Below are 27403 nucleotides of genomic sequence, written 5' to 3'. Positions count from 1 at the left end.
ACACCCCGCCCGGTGATTGGCCGTGGCGGCGCGCGGCCCGGTTTGAACCGCGGCCGTTGCGGCGCCGCCATTGGCACGGGCAGCGGCGGTTCCAGGTCAGTCCCGCGGCCGCCCCGCGACACCGGGCAGGGCCAGGCCGGGCCCGCTCCCGCCCCGCTCCCGCCCCGCTCCCGCCCCGGGGCTCCCGCTCCATCCCCGAGCCCCGGCAGGGCCGCTCCACTCCCCGCTCCATCCCCGCTGCCCCGGCGGAGCCGCCGCCCCGTGTCCCGGCCCGCCTCACGGCGCTCGTGTCCCGCAGGCTGGCGATGGTGCGGGAGGACGACAAGGGCATTCCGGTGCGCGTGGCGCTTCGCTGCCGGCCGCTGGTGCCCAAGGAGACCAGCGAGGGCTGCCAGATGTGCCTGTCCTTCGTGCCCGGGGAGCCGCAGGTGAGAGGCTCGGGGGGCTCCCCGGGGGTCCCACAGCCCGGGCGCGGTCACCAGCGCTGCCCCGTCCCTCTCCTCCGCAGGTCGTGGTGGGCAATGACAAGGCCTTCACCTACGACTACGTCTTCGACCCGTCCGTGGAGCAGGAGGAGGTTTTCAACACAGCGGTGTCGCCTCTGGTCCGAGGCATCTTCAAAGGTTTGTCCCAGATCTTGCCCGTTTGGAACCTGCTCCGCTCCACAAAACGAGGGGGGTGTGCTCTCTGAGCCCTCTGGTTCCCGAGGCTGCCTGTGTAAGGCAGTTTCCAGGGAATACCAGAATAATTTGGATTGGAAGAGACCTTAACGATCACCCAGTGCCACCCTCTGCCATGGGCAGGGACACCTTCCCCTATCCCAGGTTGCTCCAAGCCCTGTCCAGCCTGGCTGGGGACACTTCCAGGGATCCAGGGGCAGCCACAGCTTCTCTGAGCAACCTGTGCCAGGGCCTCCCCAGCCTCACAGGGAAGAATTCCTTCCTAATTTTCCTCTGGCAGTGGGAAGCCATTCCCCCTTGCCGTGTCACTCCAGGCCCTTATAAAAAGCCCTTGTCCCTGTTTAAGAATAACACAATGACTTGATAAACATCCTGTCTGGGGATGCTGCAGTGGAGCTGGGGTGGCAGAGAACTTGTGCTGTGTTTCTATTTAGCTCTAATAAAGCAACATCCAGCCTTAAAAAAAGAGTTGGAATAATCATTTTATCTGTGCTTTACAGAGTTTTCAATGCCTTTTTTTCCCTGTCTGAGTTCCTGACTGTGATCTGTACTTAAGCTGATGTAAACTGAGAATTTTCTGGAAGAGTGGTTTTCAAAAATGCAGCTTTCTGTCCTCACATGACTCATTTAGGTGCCCTTTGTTCCCCCAGGATACAATGCCACTGTCTTGGCCTACGGACAGACGGGATCTGGGAAAACCTATTCCATGGGAGGCACCTACACTGCCAACCAGGAGCATGAGCCCAGCGTGGGGGTCATCCCCAGGGTCATCAAGCTGCTCTTTGAGGAGAAACAGCATAGGCAGGATTGGGACTTCGTCCTCAAAGTTTCTTATCTAGAGGTAAAAGTTTGGCTTTTGTCAAGTTATGACTAAAGGGAGCTTTGAGGTCACCTCCTTCAGGTAACAGATACTGATTAAATCAACCCCTAAGAGTCCAGGAGGTTTTGTCAGGAACAGAATTCTGGCCCAAGGTATCTTTCCCTAAAGGGGAAATGAGTAGAATGTGATGCCAAATTAGGCCTCATTTCAGCATAACTGCACCTTTCTTTGGCTGGTAACCCAGAGCTGCTCCTCTGCTGCTTCCAGATCTACAACGAGGACATCCTGGACCTGCTGTGCCCCTCTCGGGAACGTTCCCCGATCAGCATCCGGGAGGATCCCAAGGAAGGCATCAAGGTCTGCCCTGCTGGCTGTGGGAGCAGGAGGGGGTGGCAGGGCTGGGGACTGAAGGGGTTTAGGTGTCATTTTCTGTCATCCCTAAAGCAGTGGGGTGGGGCTCATCCATGTGTTGGGAGTGGCACAGAGGGATCCGAGGGGATGGATTCTCAGGGAAAGCACAGCTTGCCAAGGAGCACATCCAGTCCCTCCTGCTCATCCTCTCTGTGGTTTGTGTCCCTGGGAGCTGTCTCTCCATCCCTTTATCCACACAAATCCTCACCCCATCCTCCAGTTTCCCCCTTCTTGGGACTGGCACAGCTCCCAGCTTGGCCTGGGATATCCATGGATTTATCTCTGGAGCAGGCAGAGGAACTTGGGGGGTGTTTAGTAATAGGTGCTGTGATTCCATGTTCCCGAAGCGAAATTCAGAAGCAGTTTTCCCTGGGAGTCTCCATTCCAGGCCCCTGGCTGGAGGTGACACAGGTTCCTGGGGATGGGCTGGCACAGCCTGAGGCCGAGGGAGGTTTTTCTGATCCCAGGTGGGACAAAGAGGAAGCAGAGGATGAGCAATGTTTCCTTCCTGGCTACAGATTGTGGGGCTGACAGAAAGAAGTGTCACCTGTGCCCAAGAGACCGTGTCCTGCCTGGAGCAGGGGAACAACTCCAGAACTGTGGGATCCACGGCCATGAACTCCCAGTCCTCCAGGTCCCATGCCATCTTCACCATCTGCATTGATCAGAAGAAGAAAAATGACAAGTGAGTGTCATGGTGCAGCTGGTAAGAGTGACTTTCCCAAAATTTCCTCATCCTGGTCCTGAGCTGCGCTTCTCAAGGCAGTTCTGGTTTTGGCTCTCTGAATTTTCAGCTCCTGGGCTACTCCTTTTCCATCTGGGAGTATAAAACAGTTTCTTTCTGCCCTAGGAATTGCAGTTTTCACTGCAAGCTACACCTGGTGGATCTTGCTGGCTCTGAGAGACAAAAGAAGACCAAGGCTGAGGGAGACAGACTCAAAGAAGGTCTGTGGGCTGGCACTGGGGGCGTTTGGGTGTCTCCTCACTTGGGAGTTAATAAAAGAGCAAAGTGCTTCTTTAACCCTTTAATCTGCCTTTTTAACCTTGCTGAAGTTTTAATAAGAGCAGGAAATGAGGAGTTTGGAGCTGTTGAGGTGGCTGTGCTCACCGTGAGCTTTGTCTGCAGGAATCAACATCAACAGAGGCCTCCTGTGCCTGGGGAATGTCATCAGTGCTCTGGGAGAAGAGAATAAAAAGGGGGGGTTTGTCCCCTACAGAGACTCCAAGCTGACCAGGCTGCTGCAAGGTGAGAGAAGATGATGACAAAGCCTAAGTTTACAGGTGCTTTTTAAATAACAAAGCAGGAGAAAACCCCACAGCTCAGAGTTGCTGCTGCAAAGGGATTCATTTATTTAATTCCTCACTGAAGCCAGAGCTTTCCTGGACTCTTATTTGAGGTTGCAAATGCAGTGAGATGGGCTCAAAAGGAGTCCTGCTCTGCTGCACTTTGTGTGACAGGAGGAAACAAGACAAATCCAGGGCATATTTTTGGTGGGGAGAAGGAGGAGGAGAAGTCTGGGAGCAGAGATCTATTATTGTACCTTAATTATAGCAACTCCCTGGGTGATGCCACAGCCAGAATGCAGCTCAAGCTGTCTGTGCCTTCCCTGGGATTTTTTTCTTGGTCTGAATATCTGGTCTTTATTTTTCAGTAGCTGGGATTTGTCTTCTAATGCATTTTATTGAAATTACCCTTTAATTTGGGCACAGCTTTGGTAATGAAATCACTGGGTTTTTTATGGTCATTATTACATCGTTTGGTGCAAAAGCTCTTCAGTATTTTCCATGTCTGAAAGTACCTCATTAAAAACCTGGATTGGGCTGGATGTGGGGCCCTTTTTTTTTCTGGTCAGTAGCTTTAAGGAGCCAATTTGTGTAAAACCAAAGGATGAAGTTCATGCAGCTTTGTGATGTCTTCTTAGCCAATAATTCCTTAAATTGGAGAAAATTCTGGATATTCATGGAGGTCTTGTTACTGGAGGGGAGAAGGGAGGGGCAAGCCTGAAAGAACCAGGACAGCAATGGCAGAAAGAAATTATTAGGGCAACAGCTGGGGCTTCTGGGGTGAAATCTTTGGTTTCAAAGCCTGACTTTGGCTTTTAAAAACCCCCTTTAGTACAGAACTGAGTGGGCAGAGGAGAAAGTAATGAGTGGCACCAAAGTCCAGCTGTTTAATCTGCGTTTTGGGGGTTGGAATCCTTGCATGATGACACTTCACTGTCGTTGTTGCTCTGTGACAGCTTTGATGCTGTTTCTCTTCCTCCCCAGACTCCCTGGGTGGGAACAGCCACACGCTGATGATTGCCTGTGTGAGCCCAGCAGACTCCAACCTGGAGGAGACCCTGAACACTCTGCGTTACGCTGACAGGGCCAGGAAGATCAAAAACAAACCCATTGTCAACGTGGACCCCCAGGCAGCTGAGCTGCACCAGCTGAAGCAGCAGGTACTGAGGGGATCCCTCTGGTTCTGAGCTCAGCAAACATCCAGGGAAGGCACAACCTCCCCAAGTATGCAAAATATCCCTAATGTGCATTGCTCTGTCTCTGGAGGTGGCTGGGAAGGGAATATATGGATATTCCTTGGAATTTTGCAGCAGTTGCTGTGGTTTAAATATCCCTTCCACCCAACAAATCACTGCTTGGTGGGCTACAGGCAGAATTAGAAATACAGAGATGGTTTGGTGCCTTCTTGGCATCTCCTGCCTGCACCCAGCAGTGGGAAGGGGAAGAGTTTTCCCTGGGGTGATCCCAGAGGGAAGAGAAGAACCTTTTATTTGAGGAGTAAATGACTTGAAATACTGTAACAACACCACTCCTTTCCACAGGCAGTGGAAAAGTGGGAATTACAGAGCAGGTGAGTCAGGAAGACCCAGCATCCATGGAGTTGCTACATTTACCAGCAATAATTATTTGTCTCTGTAGGTCCAGCAGCTGCAGGTGCTGCTGCTCCAGGCCCACGGAGGAACCCTGCCCGTGTCTCTCAAGTAAGATTTGTTATTTCATGTCCCATGGATCTGTGCTTATCCCACTCCAGAGGAGCCTCTGGATCACCTTAGCTCTGGGCAGTGCTGTTGAGTGAGGGGAGAACAAATTGATTGCTTTTTTCCCCCCTCTTTTTTCATCCTTACTGGAATTCCCTGGGATATTTAATTTTGTAGCAAACACCTCAAGATTGCAAAAATCTGTTGGAGGAAGTAAAAGAGGAACCAGGAACCACCTCCTGAATAAATACCTCTCTGTGTAAATAAATACCCATCCATCCCTCTTTTCCTCACCCCTCTACCCCTGAAGGTGGGGCAGCTCCACCTCCGTTATCCTTAAAAGCACAAAATCTGGGACAGAGTTGGATTGTGCAGCTGTTGTGTTCTGGGGATGTTTCAAAACCACGTGCATGGAGTTCACAACCTCTGTTTGGAGGTTCTTCCTGCACTCTGGAAGTGTCCAAGGCTTGGACAGGACTTGGAGCAGCCTGGTCTGTGGAAGGTGTCCCTGCCTATGGCAGGGGTGGGACTGGATGGGCTTTTAAGATCCTTCCCACCCAAACCCCATTCTGGGCTAGTTATTGTAAATTATTTAGGGGATAATCATTGTTTTGGAGGTGACTTCAGTGCTGTCACAAAGCCCTGGCCAGGCCATGCTCACACCCAAACTGCTCCTCGCTGTTGCAGTGGCTTGGCCCCCTCGGAGAGCCTCCAGTCCCTGATGGAGAAGAACCAATCCCTGCAGGAGGAGAACCAGAAGCTGAGCCAGGGGCTGAGTGAGGCTGCTGGGCAAACAGCACAGATGCTGGAGAGAATCATCCTGGTAAGTTCAGCTGTCCCAGGAGAGCTCTGAATTGCTGGGAATGAATCAACAGCAGCTCCTGTCCCTGTGGCACATTGGGAATCTCTTTAATGTTCCTTTCACATTGATTCCAAGTCAGTCAGAACCAAGAGCCTTCCAGAGTCTGTTGGCCTTTAGATCTGTGACTTCAGTGGGGAAAGGGAGACCTGAATCTTTCAGTTTTTAACATTTTAAATATTTTATTTTAATATTTTAAATCATCTTTGCACACCTATGCTCTCTCTTCCCCACCGTGCTTTTTTTCCTACTGCCTGCAGTGTCCATCCCTGAAAAAATGCTGCTAAATCCCAACTGGTGGCCCTGACCATGAAAGATCTTTCAGTGCATTGATTTTCACACTGCACATCTTCTGGTGCAAGTTAATCAGCTGAGTCCTGGCTTCTTCTACAATTCAATATAATTCTGATTTCTCCTAGACAGAGCAAGAAAATGAGAAGATGAATGCCAAGCTAGAGCAGCTCCAGCACCATGCTGTGTGAGTGTCCCCACACCCTCCTCCTGCAAAAACATCCTTGGGAATTCAATGGTTTTAATGGGATAAACTGGATCCAATCTGCTGGGGTTTGTTCAGCCAGAATTAATTCAGAGGTTGGGTGGGGGAGGTTGTTCCTCCCTGGCATGTGTGACACAAACTGTGACACAAACATGCCATGGACTTGTTCCCATGTTTCCAGGTGCAAGTTGGATCTGCAGAAGCTGGTGGAGACTGTGGAAGATGAGGAGTTGAAGGAAAATGTGGAGGTGATCCGGAACCTGCAGCAGGTGCTGGTTGAGCTGCAGGTAAGGCTGAGCCCAGGGAAGGGGTAGTTGTGCCAAGTTACTCAGGAAATCTGGGATTCCACTCCAACAGCTTCCCTCAAGGAGCTCAGGAATTAAAAGTATGAAGTGACTCTTGAGATCCACTTCAAAACTGTCCTGTTGTGCTTTAGAGCTGCAGAAAGGCCACTTGTGCTGCTCCTGGCAGGGGGGAAAGGAGGAGTCTCCATGAAAAAACCTGATACTGGAGATCAGAATGGATTTACAATCCCTAAATTGGATGGAGTGTTGTAAACCTGGTGATTTTTATGGACAACATAAATTGCAGGGACCTGAAATTGTTAAATAGAAGCTTCCAGGCTTTGTCTAGTGGAGGAATTTCAGCTCTCCCTCACTGGACATGTTCTCTCCTGTGAGGAGGTGGCTCCCAGTGCTGGAGTTCAGGGAAGATTCCAAGGAATGGCTTTTCCAACCAGACAAGGAGGAGTTTCCTCCCTTTCCTCCAGGAGGAGGACAATGGTCTCCTCTTTCCAGAGAGGTTCTGCCCGGAGGAGAATCACGTTGTGCTTTGCCATGATGTGCCAGCAGTCTGTTATTTCCTTCCTTTTACTTCATATTTCCCTTTTCACCCAAATTTTCTTCTCTCTGTCCAACAGAGTGAAAACGCTGCCACCACAGAAGCTGCTGCAGAGCTGCCGAACTCTGAACAGGATTCTGCAGGTGTAAGTGGGGGGCTCAGCAGTGCACACCTCACTGGGGCACGATTTTGTCTCCTCATCACTTTTATCTGCTCCCTGCTGCTAATTTTCTAGCCCAAATGCTTGATAAATCATCACTCCTGTCTGTGCTGTTTTAAACTCGATGTGTTCAAGGTCAGGAACCTGTTCTCGTTTCCGAATATTTAGTTTTTTTACATAAAAATGCATTTGAAGTGCTCTGTAGAAACAGAGATGATGTCATTGAAGAGCTCTGCATTGGCCTCTCCTCATGGCTGTGTCTCCTGCAGGAAGCAGACGTGGAATCCAAGAGAGCCTCCAACGACTTCAGCACCCAGCACGCCCTGCGCCAGGCACAGCTCTCCAGGGAGCTGCTGGAGCTCAACAAAGCCCTGACTCTGAAAGAGGCCCTGGCCAAAAAAATGTCTCAAAATGACACTCAGCTGGGGCCCATTCAGTCCCAGTACCAGGTAAAGCTGAAATCCTCGTTATTTTCCCCAGTTCACGCTGGGGAGGGAAGGGAGGAGATCTGTCCTAAGGAACCTGTTCTGATTTGGGTCTATTTATTCCTTAAACTGGATCCCTGCTCCCTTGGGCAGTTTGCCCTGCTGTGCTGGGATCTCCATCTCTGAAATGATTCAGTCAGGATGTGGCCACAGTGACTCTGGGCACACCAAAGCTCCAGAGGGTGCTGGACCAGCCCTTGTGACCCTCACACAGCTCTTAGACAAGGTGGTTTATCAGCCTGCTGCAGAGGAATGGGGTTTTTCAAGCTTTCTCTGTCTTAAAGCTTTGCCTCAGGGGTGTCTTTTCAAGGTTTTTATTTAGAGATTTATTCTTCTTGTCCTTTCTAGACCAATATCAAGGATCTGGAGCTGGAGGTCAGCAATTTGCAGAAGGAAAAGGAGGAACTGGTCCTTGCTCTGCACATGGCAAAGAAGGACATCAACCAGGCCAAGTAAGAGGGCTCTGCCTGCAGCTCTGGGGGTGTTAATGTGTCAGAAAATCCAATGTCTTGCACTTCCATGATCTGTGAAAGCTCTTTTTTGATATAAAAGTGTCCCTTTAACGTGCCAGGAGCTGCAGAGAAGCCTCCTGTGGGCTTTCAGCAGCAGCAAAGGGGACAGAGGTGACATTTTTCATGAGGTGTCTCTGAAGCTGGAGAGGATTTGTTGTGGTTTCTCTCCAGGCTGAGCGAACGGCGCCGGAAGAGGCTCCAGGAGCTGGAAGCACAAATCAGTGAGCTCAAGAAGAAGCTGAATGAGCAATCCAAGCTCCTGAAGCTGAAGGAATCCACAGAGCGCACGGTGTCCAAACTGAACCAGGAGATCAGGGTAACCAACAGGCACCTCTGACTCGAGCCACTGCAGACAAAGCAGCTCCCAGGCAGGAGTCCCAGAAATCCCAAACAGGAATCCCAGACAGGAATCCACTTTCTGTTTAGTTAGACTGAAAATAGCAGTTTTTGGCAAGATTCCTTTGGCTACGTGACCACAATAGACAGGTGACTACTGAGATTTGGGAGGAAAAGAAGTCCAAAGTATCTTCTGGCACTTCTGATTTCTTGCCTCAGTCAAATCATTTGACTCCACTTTGATTTCCCTAAATTGTGCCGGTGTTGGTCTTCCCTTTATGCCTAAAAAAATCCCTGTTTTTTAGTACTTTGAGAGTGTCCTGTGTTGGGAGCACTCTAAGATTTCCTACCTGCCACTCCCCACACCTGGCAGGGATGGGGGGAATGGAGGTTGGAGCTCCTCAGAATGTAAATCCTGGATAATTCTTCCAGCCACTGGTGTTTTTCAGGAAATGAAGCAGCAAAGGGTGCAGCTGATGCGTCAGATGAAAGAAGACACTGAGAAATTCAGGCAGTGGAAGCAGCAGAAGGACAAGGAAGTGATCCAGCTGAAGGAAAAGGTGAGCAAACAAGCCCCTCCTGCTGTTCCTTCCTCCAAAGGGGTGCTGTGAGGTTGTTTAACTGGGAAGCTCAGTTAAAGCACTGGAAAAGTGCTGGGAAGGCTTTGAAGAGGAGCTTGGCTCATGTGGCTGCCACCTTTCACCACCTGAACTTGCTCATGGCTGGAGATCTTCAAGCTCACCACAGCTGTGAATCAGCTCTAAGGCAGAAGACAAAAATAGTCAATATTTGAAGGATTTAAAGCTGTAGGGTTTGGCCCCAGCATGGGAGGTTTTTAAACTTCCAAAGGAACGTGGGACCTGCAGGTTGATGAAATCCAGCTGCTTGTGGTGGCTGAGTGCAAAGGACAGCAAACACCTGGAGTTCGGTGTCACAGCAATTCCTGCCCCTCAGTGCCTCACGATGCTTGGGCTGGAACCCTGGGGCTGCAGCCTTTCCTTTGTCATGGAAAATGTGACTTCTCCAGCTGTTTTTCCTTGCAGGACCGCAAGAGGCAATATGAGCTCCTCAAGCTGGAGAGGGATTTCCAGAAACAGGCCAACGTCCTCCGGCGCAAAACAGAGGAGGTGAGGAGCCAACACCTCCTGGAAATTCCCAACCAATCCCTAAAGTCTGCCAGGTGGGGCTGGAGGATGGAACAGGATACACAGAAACCTCTTAAAGGAATTTAGAGGCTGGAAAGAAAACCTTTTCTCTCTGTGGAGAAATCCCTGTTTCTGCATTGTAGCCTTTGAGGAATCCCAGTTAAATTTGCTCCTTAGAGGCCAAATACCTCTGGGTACCAAATGACTCTGAATCCCAGGCTCCTGTGGCAAATCCATGTGGATGCCCAGGGAAGGACGTGGGAAATGAGTTTGGGTGGTGGATCTACAAGCTTGCAGTTCCAAATCCTTTCAGGATGGCTTTGTAAAAGAAATGCATCTTTCACCCCTCATTTTGGGTGTTTTCTTCTACCTTCAGGCCTAGAAGCATCTTCTCTGTAAAGGAGGAATGGCAGCAAAGGAAATAAATCAAGGAGAGGAGTCCTTGAATTAAAGGAGGATAAATTGAGATTTAGTAACCTTGTGCTGTCACTGTCCCAGTGTTTGCCCTGGGCTGGGAATCCCTCGTGTTTCCAGCTGTTGCAGATGATTTGCAGTCCCTGTTCAGCTCTTTGTGGAATCTCTTCCAGGCAGCAGCTGCCAACAAACGCCTCAAGGATGCCCTGCAGAAGCAGAAGGAGGCGGCGGATAAACGGAAGGAGACCCAAAATCGGGGCATGGAAGGAATTGCTGCACGAGTCAAAGTGGGTGACAGCGGTTTTGCATCCCAGCACTGGGCAAACTGGGATTTGGGGTGGGTGCTGCTGGCCTTGGTGGCTGGAGCACAGCAGGAGGAACAGGGAATTGCATTGGGATTATTCAGTTTCTCTGAAATGCCTTCACGGAGAAGGATTCAGACCTGGAGCTGAGATCAGCTGCTGGGTTTTGGGGGTTATTTTTCCAGAGCTGGCTTGCAAATGAAGTCGAGGTTCTTGTCAGCACTGAAGAGGCTCGAAGACACCTGGCAGACCTGCTGGAGGACAGGAAAATCCTGGCAAAGGAGCTCCTTCAGCTGAAAGAGAAGAAGGAGGCTGGAGAAAACCCTCCTCCAAAGCTCCGGGTAAGAGGGAAACTCTCCTTTTCCCACACCCAATATTGTTCAGCAATATTGGGTTCATTATTCTCACTCCTACTTGACCTGTTCCCTTAGGAGATAGGGATGGAGCCCATCCTTGGCTACCCTTGTGGGAGAAAGGGTTAATGTTCTTGTGCTCTGATGTGTCAGGGACAAGAGGTGCTGAAGGAACTTGTTGCTTAATGGAATTAAAGAAAATTTTGTCCCTGAAAGGGCAGTCAGGCTTTGGAGCAGCTGTCCAGGGAAGTGGTGCAATCAGCACCCCTGGAAGTGTCCAAAAAACATCTGGGTGTGGCACCTGGGGACATGGGTGGCCTGTCAGTGTTGGGGGAATGGTTGTTCTCGACACTCTTGGGGGAGCTTTTCCACCCTCAAGGACTGTGAGGGACATGAGTGGGTCACACCCCTTAGCGAAGGCTTTTGGGAGGGAGCAGTGGAGTTGAAGCTGTGGGGAGATGCCTGGAGGCTTTTCCAGCTGGAATGCCTGTAACTGTGGGATTTCCTCCCCTGTTCCTGCCCCGTATCCGTGCTGTGATCCCACAGAGGCGCACGTACTGCCTGGCCGACCTGCAGGCCCCGGACACGGATCTCTCCATCTCCAAGCAGATTGAGAGCCTGCAAACAGAGATGGAGCTCAGGTAAGGCACTGCCACACAGCCCATCCACACAGCCTTGCCTCTGGCTCTTCCCTCCTTTCCATCCCAACTCCCTGGGAGGTGGAAGAGGATGAGAAACATGCAGGCTGATGCTGGAAATGATGAGGGAAAGGTGTGGGTTTTCCTGGCTGGAATTTTTCCAAAATGTGAGGAAAATAATCAGTCACTTAGACTGGGGTTCTTGAGCTGTTGGTGAGCACTTCTGGGGGAAAAACCTCCACTTTTATTTGGGAATGTGAAGTGGAGGCAAAACTCCCAAGGGGAGCAATGCAGGCTCCAGGTGCTCTACTGAGCAGCAAAAATCTCAATTTAAACTAGTTTATTTAATACTCTGGGAACAGTAACATTAGCCCAGACACCAGCCCTGGTTTTCTCCTGTGTTGTAACTCCAAATCCATGAATTCTTCCCCAGGAGTGCCCAGATAGCAGATCTGCAGCAGAAACTCCTGGATGCAGACAATGGAGATCGGGCCAAACAGCGCTGGGACAGCATTGCCACCATCCTGGAGGCCAAATGTGCTCTGAAGTATCTCTTGGGAGAGGTAAACCTTGGCTTTTCCTCTTTTATCCCTAAAAGCAAAGGCTCTAAGTCTGCTTAACCACAAATGAAAGGAAGGAACCAAAGGAATTTGAGTGGAGCTCTCCTGTAGTGGATGAGGTTTATTCCCCTCACAAGTTTGGGTTAAAATGTTATTTAGTGGGGAGAGAAATGTGAAAAACAGGGAAGGGGGAAGTGGAATAGATGAGGGTCTGGAGATAGCAGCTAAAGCTGAGCTTATGGGTGACTTACATGGGAATGGGCAAATGGGAAAAGACAAATTTCAGAAGTGGAAGAAAAGAGAAAAATACTAAAAATTCTTCCTGAACAAGCAGGGAAACGAGGGCAGTGCTGGCTGAGGTCAGGGGAGCAGTGGAATTGGTGTTGAGCTGGGAAAAACTTGCACAAGACTGTGATGGGGAAGAGTAGGAAGTGGGGTGTTCTGGGATCAGGGAAAGAGCAACTAAGGACAGAATTACCTGTTGCTCTCTAGTGCATGGAAATCAAAGGAAAAGGGTGAAAAGAAAAACACTCTGTGTGCTGCAGGAAGGGCAGGTGAATTCAGAGCTGTGAGCAACACCCTCAGCTCCCTGGTTTGCCCTTCCAAAGTGTCTGGCTCTGAATCTCCCTGCCCTCCTTGGTGCTGAGGGCTGGTCCAGCTCCTGGGGTGGCTGGAAGTTACAGGGAGGCTTCCCCTCCATACTGCAGTACCTTTGCCAGCAGGGAATCCCTGTGCCAGCAGGGAATCCCTGTGCCAGCAGGGAATCCCTGTGCCAACAGGGAATCCCTGTGCCAAGCCATCCCTTGCTCTTGTTTTCCAGCTGGTCTCCTCCAAAGTGCAGGAGAGCAAACTGCAGAGCAGCCTGGAGCACAGCCAGGCCAGCTGTTCTGACATGCAGAAGATGCTGATGGAAGAGAGAAACCACACAGCAGAGCTGGAGACAGCCTTCCAAAATCAGATTTTGGTGCAGGAACAGCAACACCAGGAAAAGGTGAATCACAGCTCATGGAAATCTTGGAGTCTGGGACTGATCTCCAGGTCGGCTCAGGGAGAAAGGCAAAGGGGATGTGCTGAAAGGAAGCTGGTGCTGAATATCAAGTCAAATTTTGCTGGATTTTTGCAGATGGTCCATTAAAAGCCAAAGAAATCCCTGTATTTATCCTGTGCAAATTGGTTTACTCAGTAACGTTCCTCTCACTTTAAGTGAGGATGTTACAGGATGACTTTTCAAGTAGGTCAGGGGGGAAATTGTGCTGGAAGTGGCAGGGAGTTCCCCTGAGCCTGGACTTCGATGCCAAGTGTTTCTTTCAGGAATTCACTCCTGTTTATTCCAACTTGCTTGTAGGTTCTGTACCTGCTCAGCCAATTCCAGCAGAAAGAAGCAGCAGAGAAGAGATTGGAAGATTCCCTGAACGAGCAGGAGAAACAACTGCAGGAGCGACTCCGGTTCCAGGTGCCGTGGCTGGGTGTGGCTGGGATCCTTTGGGATACCTGGAATAGGAGCAGGACTGTGTATTCCCTTTGCAGAAGCCTGCATGGGGTGGTTGCTGTGCAGGCTGGAATAGCCCTGGGGGATTTTCTCATATTTCTCTCCAATGAAATAAATTTCCTCTTGACCTACAAACAGGAGGAAGAGCTGGAGAAAATGAGGGAGATGTGTGAGAAGAACCAGGAACTGCTCCGGGAAAATGACACTCTGAAACAGGTAGAGCCTTGTACAGACACCAGAGCCCTGTGGCAGTTGGGTTTGTGGATTTTGCAGAGCTGATTCTTGTCTCTTCTGACAGAAACTGCTGCTCCTCCAAGTTGCCAGTGGCCAGAAGCTCCGGCACATCCAGCAGAGGCCACCTGAGTCTCCAGACTCTTCTTTTGATTATGTTCCACCCAAAGTAAGAGGCTGCACAGTTTGTATTGCACCTGAATTCTTTGCTAGAGTTAATCTTGGCTACTGATAATGTGGTTTTTTTCTTTCTCCCAAGCTGCTTTTGCCAGGCACTTGTTCTGCTCACTGAAGTGGCCCCTTCTGTCCTTTCCAGAAGACCCAAATACCTGCATTAGTTTTTTGATTAACAAACAAACAAACCCCCAAACCTGTTTCCTCATTGTAGTTCTGACTCTGTATCCTCCTTCACAACCCAGGTTGTTTTTCTGTAGCATTCCCAGTCTTTAAATTGTGGAGCAAGGCATGTGTGCCACAGCAAGGTTTGCTGCTTTTGCAAAGAGACAAATCTTAGTGCTGGGAGGAAGAAATGATTTAAAATTCTTTGGACAGGAGTGTGGCACTTGTTTTCTGTCACGTGATGTGACACCAACTCAGACTTCCAAGGATTTGTCATCAATAGTTTAAATCGATTGGATTTTCAATCCTGATAATTGGATCTTTTTTTCCCCCAACCTTCTTGGCTCTGAGGGACTCTGAAAACCTTAATAAAATCAAATAAAACCTTATTAAAATATAAAAATTATTAATAAAATATAGCAGTGTGATTTTTGGGTGGCCTAACCCCTCATGCTCCTGTGTTGCAGCCCAAGAGCCGCCGGCAGACCACGGCCAAGCCCCGGGCACCCAGCCCCGAGGTGGATGTGGAGGAGCTGCTCTCTGACTCTGGGGAACTGAATGATTCCGACTGGCTTCCTGGGAAAGCAGGCAGAGCAGCAAGGAAAAACCTCATGGGGGTAAGATCCAGCTGCCCTTGATCCAGTGTCTGCTGGGGAATCACTTGCTGTGTCCAAGGATTGGGTATGGAGCGGGGAGATGTGGTGTCTCCACTGCTCTGAGTGGCAGAAATGGGTTATTTGGGTGCCTTGGGGTATTTGTGACCTTCCCACAGACACAGCAAAGGTCAGCAGTCAGCAACACCTTCCTGGACAGGTTTTCCCTGTCTAAGTCACCTTCTCCCATGAGAGATGTGTTGTGTCCTGCTGCCTGTGCCTCTGCTTCAGGAACAGCCCTATGAGCAGCCAGATCCCTGCAGGGAGCCTATTTTAGGGAAAAAACAAACAAAAAAAGGGATGGTCTGTTGTGGATCTCTGTTCCCTCTGGGAATCTGCAGCTTCCAGTCCTGACAGAGCCTTGGCTTCCATCTGTCTGTGTCAGTCTGGAGCTTCAGCCTGTGGCTCAGAAAATTCCTGAGGCGTTTGGGGTGGGGACTCCCTCCTTTTGTGGAAGTGTGGCACAGAAACTGGGATCCTTTGAGATCACCTGAAATCAGGCACTGAGTAACTGAAGGTGCTTATCCTATAGATCCTGAAGATGGATCTGTAGGCGGAAGGATTTTATTCTGGATATTAGGAAGAGAATTATGCTGGGAGCTAGGACTGGCAGCAAAACACTTCTGGGGCAGCTTGGGGGTGTCCCTGTCCTTGAGATGCCCACAGCTGGCGGGAGCTGGAGCATTCCAGGAGCATCCTGGCCATTGGATCCCCCTTCCCTCCGCAGTGCTCGTGCAAGGGCCGCTGTGGGAACAGGCAGTGTGGCTGCAGGAAGCAGAAGTTGGGATGCACCGACAGCTGCAGCTGCGCCGCGGCCACGTGCAGGAACAGGGACCACGGCCTGGTGAGTGCTGCTGGCTCTGGGGGTGCCTCAGGGGCTGCAGGGCCTGGATTGGGGCTGGAGCAGAGCTGGATGAAGGGATAATTCCCACACAAGTGTAGTTTGTCCAGACAGAGCTCGTGCACTTTGCTGAAGCTCTGTGAACATCACTAATTAGTGCCTCTCTGGTAACTGAGGACAATTTTCCACTGCAGGACCAGGCTCTGCCACTGGGCGCAGACATGTGGAGATTCACAGCAGAGATTTTCCTGCTCCCACTTCTCATCCACAAATCTGAGGACAAATAATTTCAATTTTCCTTTTGGACTCAGTAAATTAAACTTGTGTCTTTGGCTTCAGACAACACAAAACCTCGACTCGTTCCCAGATTTATTTTTAAGAAGGGAAGAGGTGGTTTGGAGAGGGGGCTGTAGCAGCAGGAAGGTCCATTGAGAAACTGTTGTTCATTGGGGAAGCTGCTCCTAGTGGGAATTCTGCTCTTGGATCTCAGAAATCAAGTGGGGACATCCCACAGTGCTTTAATTATTGCCTATTTTATGGAGCCCTAGCCTGAGCTGCAGCATCCTGTGGAATACTTCCCAGCCGGAGAGCAGGGGGCTGTGGTGGGAAGGGATGGGATGGATCTTCTACAAGAGCTTCACCCTCTGCTGCCCCTCAGGAAACCACAACGTGTGAGGAGCACAAAAGGGACTCGGAAGGGTCCTTGAAGCTGGAAGACCCCACGGAGGTGAAAGCAGGAGAGAGCTTCTTCCAGCCCGTGTGTGTCACTCCAACCACAAAGGTATTCCCAGGGAGCAGGGACAGCAGAGCTGCTGAATGAGGGATCTTGGAGGGAAATCCCCCCAGAGGAGAAGCTGCTGCTGGAAAACTCTGCACAGCTGCAGGCAGCTCATGTGGAAGGTTTGAATTTGCTGAATTCCTACGTTTCCACACTGAAATGATGGCACAGGCTTGCCACGTTTTCCTGCAGCACCTTCAGCGAGGAGAGAGGGGAAGTGAGGAGCAGGGTAAAAATCACATCTGTCCATGTGCAAAGTGCCCTTAAGCTGCTGTGCTCTCTGACCTGGCACATCTCATTTTGCCTCAGCTAAATGAATTCCCTTATCCCATGGGAACTCACCATTCCAACTGCTGAGTCTTCCTGCTGAATCCTGATATTTGGTCCAAAAATTTGTCTTTTTCTTGATTTGAGTAAAAAAATGAAGCAACTCTTGAGGCTGGCCTGGCACTTCGTGTCCTGCTGCCTCTGGTGGGTCACTGCAGCAGTGACTAACTGGAGATGGTTCCTTGTTTCCCACAGGTCCTGCAGGACATTACAGACCAGGAGGTGCTCCTGAAGATTCCCAGTGCTGCTGCCTCCCTCCTCGGGAGGGATGAGGAGTCCCAGGAGAACCAGAACCCCTTTGGGAAGAAGAAGAAGAGGATGCTGAGCAGTAACATCAGCTTCTTCTCAGGCTGCACCCCCATCAAGGAGGAGTTTAACTGACCTGGAGCTTTCCCAGCCCTTTAGGCCATGTTCCTGGTGACTTTTGAGGGAGTTGGACTCTCTTGCTGGAGCAGCAGCTCCTGCCCCTCAGCAAGGGAGTCAAACCCTGCTTCTTGCTGGTCATGTCTCTGTAAATATTTGTGTGTTGGGGCCAGGGGCAGGGTAAGAATCTTTCCTCTGGAATTCCTGGAGTGAATGAGGGTGATTTTCCCGGTGCTTGTTGCCAGTTCCCTCCCTCCTCCCGAGCTGTGAACGCTGGGTACGGTTTCACCTGTAATCTTGAACAAACTGCCTTTGCACTGGAGCTCTGCTCCGGCTTCTTCTCATGGAGCCTTGGAGGAACTTTTCCAGCTGCCCTGGGAGAGCCATGGAGCGAGGAGGCCCTGGCTGAAGTCTTAAACCAGCAGCTCTGGTCAGAGTTCAGTTCAGCTGACCAGTGTCTGACCCCTTTGGCTGCTGGACTGTCCTTATTCTATGAACTTAGACACCTAACCTATGTGAATAATGTAGGAATTTTAACTCTGGTTTGTAGTTTTAATAAAGGAATTACTAAAGAAACCTGGCTTGGAGTTGGAATTATTGTGCACAACAACCCCCAGTCCCCCTGGGCTCTCCGCACTTAAACTTGGTCTCAAAACCAGTCTGGGAGTTGCTGCCACTGGGACCTGCTCAGGTCTTTCTCTCTACACACCCCAACCAAGGTCCTGCTGCTTTTCCTTGCCCTGAGCCCTAAGTTTTGAGTCTCAGCAGAAAGAAAAGGTGATAAATATAACTTATTTTTAATTTCTTTCTCCTTCCCTGGGGTGTGCACAGGGATGTGGGATTTGGGCTGTAGTTCCCTGAGCTAACTGTCTTTATTTACCTGTTGGATGAGGCCTCGGCCACCTTAGGCAATTCCAGGAGTGTTTGGGTTGGAAGGGGCCTTAGGGCTCATCTGTTCCCACTCTGCCAAGGGCAGAGCCACCTTCCACTGTCCCAGGGTGCTCTAAGCCCTGTCCACCCTGGCCTTGGACACTTCCAGGGATCCAGGGGCAGCCACAGCTTCTCTGGGTACCCTGTGCCAGGGCCTCTCTACTCTCACAGGGAAGAATTCCTTCCCAAAATCCCACTTCACCCTGGATTTCAGTCCTCTCCCTGCTTTCCAAGTGTATAAAGGCCCCGAGAGCTGTAAAATGTTTCCAAGTGATTTAAACAAGCATGGAAGTTCTGAGGGCTTATGCCCTAATAGATGATTGTCCTATCCCAAATCCCATCCTATCCTACAGGCCCTCCCATTCCATCCCACTCTTTAGGCTCAATCCTGAGTCAGGAGTTTTGTGCTGAAGAACAGACGTGGCACAAAGACACCAAATCTGTGCTCAGGGATAAAGAGCAGGGGTTGAGGGAAACTTGTCCTGTGGGAGGAGGGAGCATCCCCCGGGAGCAGGGAGGGGACAGAGGTGACAGCAGGGCCATTATCGATATAAAAATTAAATATTTATATAAAATATATATGTAAGATATCTATAGATAGAGGTATAGCTGTAGATGTGTGTGTGTATGAAAGACAACTGTCCCTGATAAACATGAGGATTGTTGTGCATTATCACTGTGCTTTGTATGCATATTGTGGATTATACAATGCCTAGTATAGAATATATAACATGATACACTGCCTATATTACACAAAATAGATACATTTATGTACTCTGGTCTCTAGAACAGGAGGGGTGTGAGCCTGTGCAGGGGGTGGATATCCAGCTGTACAGGAACCAGACTGGGAGGGTTGGTTCTATATGGAACTTTGTAATGATAAATAATGTTCTGGTATGGGAGCACATCCCATACCCACAGTGGTTAGAGAATGGTGTCTGAGGCAATATATAATTATATTATATATAGTATCTTATATATAATTATATCATATATAATATACAATTATATATTATATTATATTATATTATATTATATTATATTATATTATATTATATTATATTATATTATATTATATTATATTATATTATATTATATATAATTGTATATTATATATATTATATATAATAGCAGGGATGGGGCAGCTCTCAACTCTGCTGTGATTGTTCTACAGGAGGTGTTGTTACAGATGGAAATGAGTGTCTGAGCAGTGCATTAGAGGTGTGGCTGTTTATACACGTAAATATAAGGGGGTATAATATAGTTCTAGTATACAGAATATATATATATATATATATATATGAACAGTGTATTTGTGAGAACAGGGTCTGTGAGAGTATGATGTGGTTAATTAAAACAATCCACATTATTTGGTTTATATGGGCAAATAGTGCTGCAACTTAAACATGGGTGTGGGAGGGGGTCTGAGAATGTAAACATATGGCCCTATAGAAATCATCAATAGGTGGGTGTATAACACAAGTGTACAGGAATATTATATATAAAAGATGTTTATATAAAGGTATTATATAATATATGCAAAATACATTGATATATATTACATTAATTGTTATACGTTTATATGTATTACTATATATATTTATATGTATTATATATGTTTATATATATTTATATTACATTGTTATATATTTATATGTATTACTAGATATATTTATATGTATTATATATGTTTATATATCATATATTTATATTACATTGTTATACATTTATATGTATTACTAGATATATTTATATGTATTATATATGTTTATATATTATATATTTGTATCTTTATTATATATTGATATATATTATATATTGGGATATAAAATAGATAATTATATGCTTTACATTATACAGCATATTATTATATAACTGTATACGATGTGCAGATAAATACATGTAACATATAATGTATATGAAGTGTTTCTGTGCATGCATAATTAACTACTGCATATTCTCTATATACATAATCTTATAGTCTATGCATTTTATATATTTTATGTGTTGCATATGATAGAGATGTTATATATATGCAAAAATAATTTATATATGTTATTACAGAAAATATGTTTATATGCTTTACATTATAGATGATGATATATAACATAGACATAGTGACATATATAATTTATATATCAAATAAACATGCATAACTAAGGTATATTCTCCATCTACTTACACTATATTCTACATATTTTGTGATTTGTGTTTGTATTTGTCTTATGTGTTTGTATGATACAGATGTTATATGCAAAAGGTATTTATATATAAAATATATCATTATGTGCTTTAAATTATTTAGCATATATCATTGTATACTTTATAATGCATACATGATATAATTGATATATATGAACTGTTTGTGTGCATGCATATTTAACTACTGTGCATGCTCTATATACATACACTATATTCTATATGTTTTATCTATGTGTGTGTGTAAATATGTATGGCTATATAAATATAATTATTAATATATAGATGTATATATGTATGTGTATATATAGGAAAACTGTCTGGGAGAGTTTTGAGTGTACAAATACATCTGTGTGCACATAACAAATATAGTTATATATATAAAATAATACATACATATAGATGAAAGATTCGTATATATAAAAATTATATATATATATAAATGATATATTAAAAATACCTAGAAAAGCTATAGAAAAACCCCTGCCCCTTCCCCCAGGTGTGTGCACAAGACACCAAGGCCGGGTTACAAACACTCTCCACTTTATTTCCACACTCCCACGGCCCATCCGGGGCCTTCCTGCCCATCCCCACCCTCTGGAGTCCGTGTGAATCCCATGGGAAGGGCTCCTATGAGTCCCATGGGAAGGGCTCCTATGAGTCCCATGGGAAGGGCTCCAGGCCCTCACAAGGTGTCGTAGTCGTCGTCGTCCTCGTGCTTCCTCTTGAGCGGGTTGGGGTCGGCGGCGCCGGGCGGGACCATGTTGGTGGTGATCAGGATGTTCTTGGGGCCGATCAGGGATGGGTTGATCAGGACGTTCTGCACTGTGGGAGTGGTGGGAGTGGCTGTGGGAATCGTGGAAAGGGTTCAGTGAAAGCTTGGAGCGATCCCAGCGTTTTCCCTGTGTTGTTCCAGGCTAACAAAGCGCTGTGCTGCCAGAATGCTCCAGGGGATTCATCCCAAGAGGGAGGATGGGGAAGTGCTGAGGGGGTGAGGACACAAGGGGGAGAGGGAAACAGGAGCCAGGGTGTGAGGGAGCTGCCCAGGATGGCAATGTTCTGGCTGCCACTGCTGTGCTGGGAACGGGAATTAACACTGGAAGATCCCAGAATGAGGGAGAGGGGAAACAATTCCCACACCAGCTTGCCCAGAGCAGCTGTGGCTGCCCCATCCCTGGAATCCCCAATGTGGAAGGTGTCTCTGTCCATGGCAGGGGGTGGGACTGGATGAGTTAATCTCATTCCTGCCGACCCAAGCAGCCTGTGCCTGTGTGATTATCCCTGTATCCAGCCCCAGGAATCCCAGGAATACCTGACTTCCCAGCGGGCTGGGACGACGGGATCTGGACGGTGAAGCGCTGCCCCGCCAGCGACACCGGCGCTCCCACCTTGGCTGACACCGACACGGTCTGGGCTGAGGGGGTACCTGCAATTCAACAACCCACCAAAACAAACCAAAATAAATCCATAAACACTCCTAAAACTCCTTCCCAGTGGCACCTGTTATTAGACACAGTGGGAATGCACAGGAACACAGTGACATCGGATACAAGGAGTCAGATTTCCAGGCAGAGCTGCACATTTGCTCATTTTCCCACATTTACTCCAGCCCTACAGAATTCCAGACTATAAACACACACTAATTTTTAGGGCATAGCCCTAAATTTTAAGACCCTTTTAAAAATGGATCTTTCCCAGTGCTATTTAATTCAGCACCATGCTGGCATTGAGGAAAACAACCCTAAATTTAAGTAAAGTTCTTGAATAGTCCCTTAAATAAAGGATTTATCACAAATACAGAACATCTGTAATGCATTTATGTATAAATGTTATTATAACAATAAAGATTAAATTAATTTATTAAATTAACTTTCTGATGCTGTCAAACAATATAAGGTCAGGAGGCCCCTTTACATTCCCTCAGGAGTTGAAAAGTGTTTTAAATTATTCCTCTCTGGTTTTCCTTCCTAAAATAAAGGTGGGAAACCCCAGTGGAGCTGTTTCCTACCCAAAGTGGGAGTGCTGGGCCTGCTGCTCACGGCGCCCACGCTCAGGCGAGGCACTGTGATCCTGCCTGCTGTGGAGGAGACCTGTGGGGAAGAGAACCAGGGAGTCAGGGAATGGCTTGGAATAAACAGGAAAAGTCCCCCCCACTGAGGCACTGAGTGCTTCCCAGCAAAGGAAATATCTTCCCTCTAAAGCAGAAACAACTGAGGTGGAAGTAAAAAGTACCCTTTAATATCTACACCAAAGCCTGACTTAAGCCTCTGACAACCTGATATTAAACCTGACAGTTCCTCCTGGACAGCAGGAGGAATTTCTTCCTGGAAAGGGAGGCCAGGCATTGGAAGGGGATGCCCAGGGAGGTGATGGAGTCTCCATCCCTGGAAGTGTCCAGGGAATGGCTGGACATGGCACTCAGTGCTCTGGTGGGGATCAGGCACAGGTTGGACTTGGTGATCCTGGATGGCTTTTCCAGCCTCAGTGATTCAGGGATTCTGCAGTATTTCTTTAACACTAAAGTATACCTGTATTTTAAATTTTCCCACGTTTTAAAATTTCCCATATTTTAAAATTTCCATTTAAAATTAACCAACAACAATTTACAAATCCAGCCTGGAGACAAAGAGCACCGCTGGCTCCAAACCGACACACACGCCAATATTCACCCACACCTTCCAGAGGCACACAAACCTGCAATCCCAAAGCCCTTCCCAACCCCCCAGGGGTGAAGCCCTAATCCCTGAGCAATCCTTACCTTCTTCTGCAGGGATTTGAGGCGGTAGTTGGGGGCAGTCAGGCAGTACCTGTCGGGCGGCAGCCGCGGGCCCGAGTACGGCTTGATCAGCGGCAGCGGCGTCTGGTTCTTCTGCCGGGCAATGTCCAGCAGGAACTGCGGAGACACGGCCACATCCCCGTGTCCCAGCTTCATCCCTGTGTCCTGGCTTCATCCCTGTGTCCCAGCTTCATCCCTGTGTCCTGGCCTCATCCCTGTGTCCTGGCTTCATCCCTGTGTCCCAGCCTCATCCCTGCGTCCCAGCTTCATCCCTGTGTCCCAGCCTCATCCCTGTGTCCCAGCTTCATCCCTGTGTCCCAGCCTCATCCCTGTGTCCCAGCCTCATCCCTGTGTCCCGGCTTCATCCCTGTGTCCCAGCCACATCCCTGTGTCCCGGCTTTATCCCTGTGTCCTGGCTTCATCCCTGTGTCCCAGCTTCATCCCTGTGTCCCAGCCTCATCCCTGTGTCCCGGCTTCATCCCTGTGTCCCAGCTTCATCCCTGTGTCCCAGCCTCATCCCTGTGTCCCGGACACATCCCTGTGTCCCGGCCTCATCCCTGTGTCCCAGCCACATCCCTGTGTCCCGGCTTCATCCCTGTGTCCCGGCTTCATCCCTGTGTCCCAGCCTCATCCCTGTGTCCCGGCTTCATCCCTGTGTCCCAGCCTCATCCCTGTGTCCCAGCCACATCCCTGTGTCCCAGCCTCATCCCTGTGTCCCAGCTTCATCCCTGTGTCCCGGCTTCATCCCTGTGTCCCAGCCACATCCCTGTGTCCCAGCCTCATCCCTGTGTCCTGGCTAGATCCCTGTGTCCCAGCCACATCCCTGTGTCCCAGCCACATCCCTGTGTCCTGGCCAGATCCCTGTGTCCCAGCCACATCCCTGTGTCCCAGCCTCATCCCTGTGTCCTGGTCAGATCCCTGTGTCCTGGCCAGATCCCTGTGTCCCAGCTTCATCCCTGTGTCCCAGCCTCATCCCTGTGTCCCGGCTTCATCCCTGTGTCCCAGCTTCATCCCTGTGTCCCAGCCACATCCCTGTGTCCCGGCTTCATCCCTGTGTCCCAGCTTCATCCCTGTGTCCCGGCTTCATCCCTGTGTCCCAGCTTCATCCCTGTGTCCCAGCCACATCCCTGTGTCCCAGCTTCATCCCTGTGTCCCAGCCACATCCCTGTGTCCTGGCTTCATCCCTGTGTCCCAGCCTCATCCCTGTGTCCTGGCTTCATCCCTGTGTCCCAGCTTCATCCCTGTGTCCCGGCTTCATCCCTGTGTCCCAGCCACATCCCTGTGTCCCGGCCTCATCCCTGTGTCCCGGCCACATCCCTGTGTCCCGGCCTCATCCCTGTGTCCCAGCCACATCCCTGTGTCCCAGCCACATCCCTGTGTCCTGGCCAGATCCCTGTGTCCCGGCTTCATCCCTGTGTCCCAGCCTCATCCCTGTGTCCCAGCCACATCCCTGTGTCCCAGCCTCATCCCCGTGTCCCGGCCTCATCCCCGTGTCCCAGCCACATCCCCGTGTCCCAGCCACATCCCTGTGTCCCAGCCACATCCCCGTGTCCCGGCTTCATCCCTGTGTCCCAGCCACATCCCCATGTCCCAGCCTCATCCCTGTGTCCCGGCTTCATCCCTGTGTCCCAGCCACATCCCTGTGTCCCAGCCTCATCCCTGTGTCCCAGCCTCATCCCTGTGTCCTGGCTTCATCCCCGTGTCCCGGCTTCATCCCTGTGTCCCAGCTTCATCCCTGTGTCCCGGCTTCATCCCTGTGTCCCAGCCACATCCCTGTGTCCCGGCCTCATCCCTGTGTCCTGGTCAGATCCCTGTGTCCTGGCCAGATCCCTGTGTCCCAGCCTCATCCCTGTGTCCCAGCCTCATCCCTGTGTCCCAGCCTCATCCCTGTGTCCCGGCCAGATCCCTGTGTCCCAGCTTCATCCCTGTGTCCCAGCCTCATCCCTGTGTCCTGGCCTCATCCCTGTGTCCCGGCCTCATCCCTGTGTCCCGGCCAGATCCCTGTGTCCCAGCTTCATCCCTGTGTCCCAGCCACATCCCTGTGTCCCGGCCTCATCCCTGTGTCCCAGCCTGCTCTGGGATGCCCAGTCCCAGCCGCACTCACGTCCCGGGGCGGGGGGGATGTGAAGGACTGGTCCGTCCGGCACTGGATCGCCAGGCGCACGTCGTCCGCATCCACGCTGGACTTCTTGGCATGGCTCGAGTAGATCTTGGCGTCCTCCAGGATCGTGGTCACGTATCCTGGGGGAAACAGGCTCTGGATTCAGGCTGGGTTAAATGAAGTCTTCCCCATCCTGATCCCGATCCCACCCGGCTGGCACTGAAAACTCTGCGGCCTCCGGGTACTGCTCAGACTGCCCGAGGGCAGTGCTGGATGGCATACTGGGAAGGAACTGGATGGCATACTGGGAAGGAACTCGATGGGATACTGGGAAGGAACTCGATGGCATACTGGGAAGGAACTGGATGGCATACTGGGAAGGAACTCGATGGCATACTGGGAAGGAACTGGATGGCATACTGGGAAGGAATTCTTCCCTGTGAGGGCACTGAAGCTGTGGCCACGTTAGACAGAGCTTGGAGCAACCCGGGATAGTGGAAGGTGTCCCTGCCCACGGCAGGGAGTGGGACTGGATTTTCCTTAAGGTCCCTTCCAACCCAAACCACTCTGGGATTTGTGATTCTATGTTTACTTTTTAAAATCGCAGAATTACAGTTGGAAAAGATCTCCACGGTCACCGAGTCTGACAGGGGAGCCCCCGTGGGAACACGGATTCACACAGCACTTCCCTGCTCCAGACAACACCTTCCTGCTCCCCCCGGCGTTCCCCCGCGCACATCCCGCCCGGCCCCGCTTACTGTAGGCGAACTCCAGCATCTGGTTAATGACGCGCGGCTCGTACTCGGTGATGCCCATGTCCTTGAGGATCTGCGCCATCACCTGCGGGGCGGACACAGGCACCGCTCAGTCCCCCGAGCCCCCCGTTACCCCCCGGTCCCGCCTGGACCCCCCGAGCCCCGCGGAACCTGCGCATCCTTAGGGGCGCTCTTGGGGGACGCCATCTTGGCTGCCTCCATAGTTTCCTGCCACGTGACGCGGGGGCGCGGCTACGGAAGCCGGGAGGGCGGCGTTTCTATGGCGACGCGGCCCAGCGCGGTTGCCATGGAGACGCGGCCTAGCGCGGTTACCGTGGAGATGCGGCCAGGCAGGGCAGAAATTCATTTTACTAGAAATATTCATAATAGGCCAACTGATGCCCAGACCATCACTGCTGGATTCAGTGACCCTTTCCCCACTCCCTCTGCTGCAGATAGCCCATCTGCCCTGTGGTGATGCAGGAAGGGATGTTTTGTTATTTCATTAACAGTTCTGAAGCCACTTTTTAAATTGCCAGCATTCCCAGGATTAACTAAATCCCACTGTTCCCACTGTTCTGAAAATAACAGGTTCTACTTCGGAAGCAAATTTAGAAGCTTTTTAAAGCTGGTTTTCATGGCAGCTGACTGGATTTGGAAGACATTTAGAGTACATTCCATGTGAGTTTTGTCAAAGTTTCTCACTTTCTGAGGCAAAACAGAACCAAAAATAAAGTTTTGTTGTGATTTTGTCAGGCAGGGGATCAGCAATGTTCCAGAAGCAGTTGCAATGTGTTGTTATTATCCAGGATGGTCTGACTGCAGCCAGGTCTGGAGGAAGAGGCTGTGCTGGGGACTCCCATCCCAGCTCCTCAGACAGGGAGAAACCAAAAGCTGCTCCTCCTGATCCACTCCAGCAGTGGCCACACTCAGGTGCTCCGCACCCACAGCCAGAAGGGCATTCAGCACCTGGATCAGCCAACCTGGATGGACACACATCCCAACCCTGACTTGGGTTTGGGGGTCTGGGGGTGCTGGGATCAGCTGGGGGGGAACAGGAGCAGCCCACAGCTCCAGCAGCACCTGGAGGAGCTGGAAAACCCTCATCCAGCACAAGGGGCAGGTACAGGATTCCTGTGCCAGAATTCCTGTACCAGAATCCCTGTGCTGAGGCAGCTCCAAGGCCAAGTCATTTGACTTCCGTGAGTCAGAGTGTGTTACACAAAAACATCCTGGGAGGAGGGAGGGAGGAGGAATTCCAGCCACTGACCTTAGATAACAAATAAAATCCGTTTTCTTTCCTCTTGTTTTAGGAAAGAGGGGGAGAGGAGCTCTTCCATGGGCTGGGATCAGGCTGGAACTAAGCACATGGAGCTGTGGGCTGTCACACCATTTATTCCTGAGGCAGGAAAGAAAATTATGGTTTGCATTTCCACGGGGCTCGGGATTTATCCCTAAACCCAGTGCAAGACTCTTCTGTCCCCCCTGTGCCACCCTCCCCACCCACAGGTGACTTTTCAGGCTGGGAAGCACAACCAGGAGCTACTTGCAGGATTTCTGCCAGGAAAGCAGCAGCGAAAAGACAGGGAGAGCCAGTTCCCACAGGACAGACAAACATCGCCCTGGCCA

At 49.9% G+C, this 27403-nt stretch overlaps 2 protein-coding genes across 4 annotated transcripts; one reads left to right on the top strand and one right to left on the bottom strand.

Moving 5' to 3' along the window:
* Positions 1-32: 32 nt before the first annotated feature.
* Positions 33-17597, top strand: KIF4A (kinesin family member 4A). 2 transcript variants are annotated; one of them, XM_069015092.1, is made up of 31 exons: positions 33-95; positions 299-428; positions 509-623; positions 1331-1521; positions 1768-1857; positions 2430-2596; positions 2762-2856; positions 3038-3157; positions 4180-4355; positions 4834-4895; positions 5580-5715; positions 6171-6229; positions 6429-6534; positions 7167-7232; positions 7517-7696; positions 8081-8184; positions 8416-8560; positions 9030-9140; positions 9624-9707; positions 10313-10426; positions 10627-10782; positions 11341-11435; positions 11866-11995; positions 12813-12983; positions 13338-13445; positions 13620-13697; positions 13780-13881; positions 14519-14668; positions 15432-15548; positions 16204-16326; positions 16846-17597. In XM_069015092.1, exons 2-31 carry the CDS (start codon positions 306-308, stop codon positions 17029-17031), a joined length of 3660 nt encoding a protein of 1219 aa, XP_068871193.1. In that variant the 5' UTR covers positions 33-95; positions 299-305; the 3' UTR covers positions 17032-17597. The 2 variants fall into 2 exon arrangements, with proteins under 2 accessions (XP_068871193.1, XP_068871194.1); XM_069015093.1 differs by lacking the exons at positions 16204-16326; positions 16846-17597 and adding an exon at positions 15740-16152.
* A 3071-nt stretch (positions 17598-20668) lies between these two features.
* Positions 20669-26018, bottom strand: TAF9B (TATA-box binding protein associated factor 9b). Of its 2 annotated transcripts, none has more exons than XM_069014901.1 (7): positions 25946-26018; positions 25778-25859; positions 25023-25159; positions 22901-23035; positions 22151-22232; positions 21455-21568; positions 20669-20988 (listed from the first exon to the last, which is right to left on the bottom strand). In XM_069014901.1, the coding sequence occupies exons 1-7, from the start codon at positions 25994-25996 to the stop codon at positions 20828-20830; spliced, it is 762 nt and encodes a 253-aa protein (XP_068871002.1). In that variant the 5' UTR covers positions 25997-26018; the 3' UTR covers positions 20669-20827. The 2 variants fall into 2 exon arrangements, with proteins under 2 accessions (XP_068871002.1, XP_068871003.1); XM_069014902.1 differs by having other exon boundaries at positions 20669-20967.
* Positions 26019-27403: the final 1385 nt, after the last annotated feature.

This window comes from Aphelocoma coerulescens, chromosome 4A, assembly GCF_041296385.1.
Source record: "Aphelocoma coerulescens isolate FSJ_1873_10779 chromosome 4A, UR_Acoe_1.0, whole genome shotgun sequence".
NCBI lineage: Eukaryota > Metazoa > Chordata > Aves > Passeriformes > Corvidae > Aphelocoma > Aphelocoma coerulescens.
Note: the sequence above shows the minus strand (reverse complement) of the source record. Positions and strands in the feature narration are given on the sequence as shown.